The 4,302-nt window shown below is 50.1% G+C and overlaps 1 protein-coding gene across 1 annotated transcript in view; it reads left to right on the top strand.

The window, feature by feature from the left end:
- The window catches only part of CTNNBIP1 (catenin, beta interacting protein 1), a 21,334-nt gene that overhangs the window by 14,099 nt on the left and 2,933 nt on the right, over nt 1–4,302 (top strand). The window contains exon 4 of the mRNA XM_010850189.1: nt 4,276–4,297. Within this exon, the coding sequence (XP_010848491.1) occupies nt 4,276–4,297 (22 nt within the window). The remainder of the gene's footprint in view (nt 1–4,275; nt 4,298–4,302) is intronic.

Consider the following 4,302-nt stretch of genomic DNA (forward strand, 5'->3'; position numbering starts at 1 on the left):
ACTTCACTTTCACTTTTCACTTTCCTGCATTGGAGAAGGAAATGGCAACCCACTCCAGTGTTCTTGCCTGGAGAATCTCAGAAATGGGGGAGCCTGTTGGGCTGCCACCTATGGGGTTGCACAGAGTCGGACACAACTGAAGCGACTTAGCAGCAGCAGCATATCCAATTGTCTCAGCACCATTTGTTCAATTCTTTCAAATTGAACCCTTGGCACCTTTGTCAAAATTTAATTGACAAAATTTAATTAGTGGTTTATGGAAGGGTTTATTTCTGGATTCTCAATTCTGTTCCCTTGATCTGTTCCAGTTCTACCCAGACTTGTTTACTGTAGCTTTGTAGTAAGTTTTAAAATTCAAAAGTGTGGGTCCAACCTTGTTCTTTTTTCTCAAGATTATTTTGGCTATTCTGGATGCTTTGCATTCCCATATGAATTTTAGGAGTAGGTTGCCAGTTTCTGCAAGAAAGGCAGCTGGGGTTTGATAGAAATTGTGTTGAATTTCGCCAGCTAATTTTTTTTTTTGGTTGCACTGGGTCTTGGTTGCTGTGTGCAAGCTCTCTCTAGTTTTGATGAGCAGTGGCTTCTCTTGTTGGAGAGCACGGGCCCTGGGCATGCAGCCTTGAGTAGTTGCGGCACTTGGGCTCAGTAGTTGCACTTCTCAGGCTCTGGAGCTTGGTAGTAGAGGTGCACAGGCATAGTTGCTCCAAAGCGTGTGGGATCTTCCCAGACCAGGGATCGAACCCATGTTCCCTGCATTGGCAGGCAGATTCTTATCCACTGTACCACCAGAGAAGTCCTTAGCAATGTTTTAGACATTGGTGTTTTGTTCTTTTTAGAGTTCAAATTTTGTACTCCATTTGTTAAATTTATTCCTAAGGATTTTATTATTTTTGCTGCTACTGTAAATGAAATTATTTTCTTAATTTCATTTTCAGATTATTCATCCCTAGTTTATAGAAATACAAATGATTTTTGGTATACTGACCTTATATCCTGCAACTTTAACTTATTTATTAGTTCTAGTAGTCTTTCAGTGGATTCCTTAGGATTTCCTATATGTGAGATCCATATCCTCTACAAATACAGTTTTACTTCTTTCTTTGCAATTTGGATGCCTTTTATTTCTTTTTCTTGTCAAATTGCCCTGGATAGAATCTTAAACGTAGTATTGAATAGAAGTAGTAAGCATGGATTTTGTCTACTTGTTCCTAATCTTGAAAGGGGAGAGCTTTCAATCTTTCACCATTAAGTATGATAAGAGCTATGGGTTTTTAGTAGATGCCCTTTATCTGGTTGAAGAAGTTCCCTTTTATTCCTAGTGTGTTGGGTGTTTTTTTTATCATGAAGCGGTGTTGAATTTTGTCAGATGTGTTTTCTGTGTCTATTCGAATGATTATATAGTTTTTGTTCTTTTTTCTATTGATAGGAGTTATTACATTAAGTGATATTGGGGTATTAAACCAACCTTGCATTCCTGGGATAAATGTCACTTGGTCAGAGTATATAATCCTTTTTATATGTTGCTTGCTAGTATTTTGTGAGTGTTCTTGCATACCATAGGTGTTATGAATATGTGTATTCATAAGAGATACTGGTCTGTAGTTCTCTTACCTTGGGATGTCTTCATCTGGTTTTGGCTTTATCTTTTAATGGGTCAGAGTATGGTGGAACAGGAGAGACCGATCAGCTTCTCCCCTCCTTTACACACTGCATCTGGTGGGAAAGGACAAATAGAAGCTCTGAGCCCACGTCCAGACAGGGTCAGCAAAAAGTACCAATGGGGTGTACCAGCCTCGTCTATAAAATGAGATGGTAAACCTAGCTGATGGCCCAGAGGCAGTGAGCTGGGCCTGCTGGCTTCTCTAGTATCTTCCTGTTGTGAGCCCTGCATTTCCAGGACAGACAGATCCTCTAAGGAAGGCCCCACATTCTGGCCTCAAAGGAGAAGGAGGGCTCATGAGGGTCAACTTTGGAGATCCCTCCTGGCTCTAAAGTTCTAAGAACTTGAATCATAATAATGAACTAAGCAGCTCACTCTCCACTGGGTGATCGGCCCCAATTCCTTGGAGGAAGGGGAAGGGCCATATCCTCGCCTCACAGCCCGCAGGGTCAGGCCCTTGTTGAGTGACAAATGCCAGGCCAACCAGTGTAAGAAAGGTCAGAGGAGGCTCTGGAAGAGCCTGTCTCGCTCTGGGTCCCCAAAGGAAAGTAGATCCCTGGTGGTGAGCCCTGGAAAACAGTGAGTCCTTTAGGAACAGAACAGAGCCGGGGTGGGCAGTGGCTCTGTGGGCCCTTCATGCACTGGCTCCAGCAGCAGAGTGGGAGGCCCTATAAACAGGAGCTGCAGGTCCCCAGCCCTCTCCGCCCCAGCCAGGGATGGGCTGACCAGCTGGCGGAGCAGCCCTGGCGCAGAGGTCTTGTTAGGGAGTTGCTGGAGTCCCTCAGTGACCTTGAGGAGGTGACTTCTTTCTCCACCTCTTAGAGTGCAGCCCAGGTACACTCATCCTGCAGCCCCTGCGTCTGGGCTCCTCCAAGGAACCGATGGCCATTCCCTCTGCAGACTCACTCTTCCCTACTAGGGTGGCCGGTGCTATTTTTGTGCCTGCAGCTCAGCACAGAGGCCCAAGGTCCCTGCAAGCAAGCCCATGGGACAGGCCAGGAAAGCAGTGAGTGGGCTGCCACTGTGCATTGCCTCTTTGCTGACAACTCCCCTTTCACGGTCTCCCTCCAGCCCCTCCTGCTTAGCGAGCTGGAGAGTCGGCACTCGGGAAAAGCCAGCATCTGTTAGGTAACCGGCTCAGCTGCCATGCAGGGTATGATGTAATCTTGGATCCTGTGGTTGCTAGGAAAATTCTGCCCGCAGTGATACTGCGTGGTCCGAGGAGCGAGGCGAGTACAGAATGTTCTCAAGAAGACAGGGGAAGGATTGCTAGGGCTTCCCAAGCATAGGAGCCCGGAGAAGTTGGATGACCCAAGCTCCTTTCTAGAAGCTTGTTCCCCTTGGCGGGAATAGAGGTTGTGCTGGTAGCAGCAGACCGTCAAGTCAGGTGGGGTTGTGCGGCAGGGTGACTCCCCTTGGCAGCGGCACCTTGGTGCTCTGGTGCCAAACTGCAGGCACTTGTCTGTCATGTGACATCCTTCTGGAGGGGCCCTCCTCCTGCAGCACCAGCGCTGGGCGCCTCCTCTGCTCCTCCCGGCAGGACAGTTAGGAAGGAGGCACGAAGAAGCTGCCTTGGGAAGTGGCAACTCCCTGTGGCGTGGAAGGAGCTGGCCCACGCCATGCCCTGGGGGGCAGGCGGTGGTGGAGTCCTGCCCTCTCTCCGGTTTCCCATGCCAGCAGCTCCACCAGGCATCGCTCCCCCCACCCACCCCACTACCTCCTGCTCAGTGGCCCCACACCCACTGTGTTGCTGTTCCAACCCTTCCCTCCCAGGGAGAATTCCTCCAGCCGAACAAAACTGACTGCTCTTTAATGTTCAGGGCATGACCAAGAACCTAGGTTTAGAAAAAAGGGGTGAGACGTGGCAGGACCCAGGCAGGGGAGGCAGAGCGGGACCTGCAGGTGACCTCACCTGCCCCACAGGGCCTGTGCTCAGCCTTCTTCCCAGCAGCTCCGGGGGAGGCAGGTCTGCATTCCAGACTCTCCCCCTCCTCCCTCCTGCCTTTTCTGGCTACAAGTCAGAGCCTGTCTCAGGGAAAACAAGACAAAGGAAGTGGTTTCATGAGACCCTGGACCAGAATCCTCAAATCTACCATGAAAAATAGCAACAGAAAGATTATGGCCATTATCTGTCTCTGTAGGAGCCGGGCTGGAAGTGGGCCTGGCTGTGCTCCTCTGAGTAGGTGATGGGGTTTGGACAAAGAAATGACTGCTAGAAATCAGGAGGGAGATCCTCCAAAGGGATGGAGACGAGAGTCTTAAGAAGGAAGAGGCGTTTCCCAAGGGCCCCTGGCTTTGGTGACCTTGGACCAAGGGTCACCGGCAGAGAGAGCCCTGCTCAGGACAGCAGCCTGGGTTCTTGTCCTGCTCCCGGCTCTTGGAGGTATAGCCTAGAGTGAGCCTCTGAGCTTCACCCTGGCAACCTGCCGCAAGAGGCCCTGCAGCTGGGTTGCTGGCGAATCCTGGCCAGGCTGTAGGGGAGGCTCAAGAGGGGTAGTGGGTTTCCCAAGAAGCACTTTGTTCTTAGAAAGCACCCCTCCTTCGAGGACTGACACCGCATGGGGGCCGCAGCCCAGTGCCAGATCCAGCAGCGGTTCTCTCCCTATGGTCTGCAGGTGCGGAGGACGTAGTGATGGCGTTTT

The sequence above is a fragment of the Bison bison genome, unplaced genomic scaffold (genome assembly GCF_000754665.1).
Source record: "Bison bison bison isolate TAMUID 2011002044 unplaced genomic scaffold, Bison_UMD1.0 scf7180017864289, whole genome shotgun sequence".
Classification (NCBI taxonomy): Eukaryota; Metazoa; Chordata; class Mammalia; order Artiodactyla; family Bovidae; genus Bison; species Bison bison.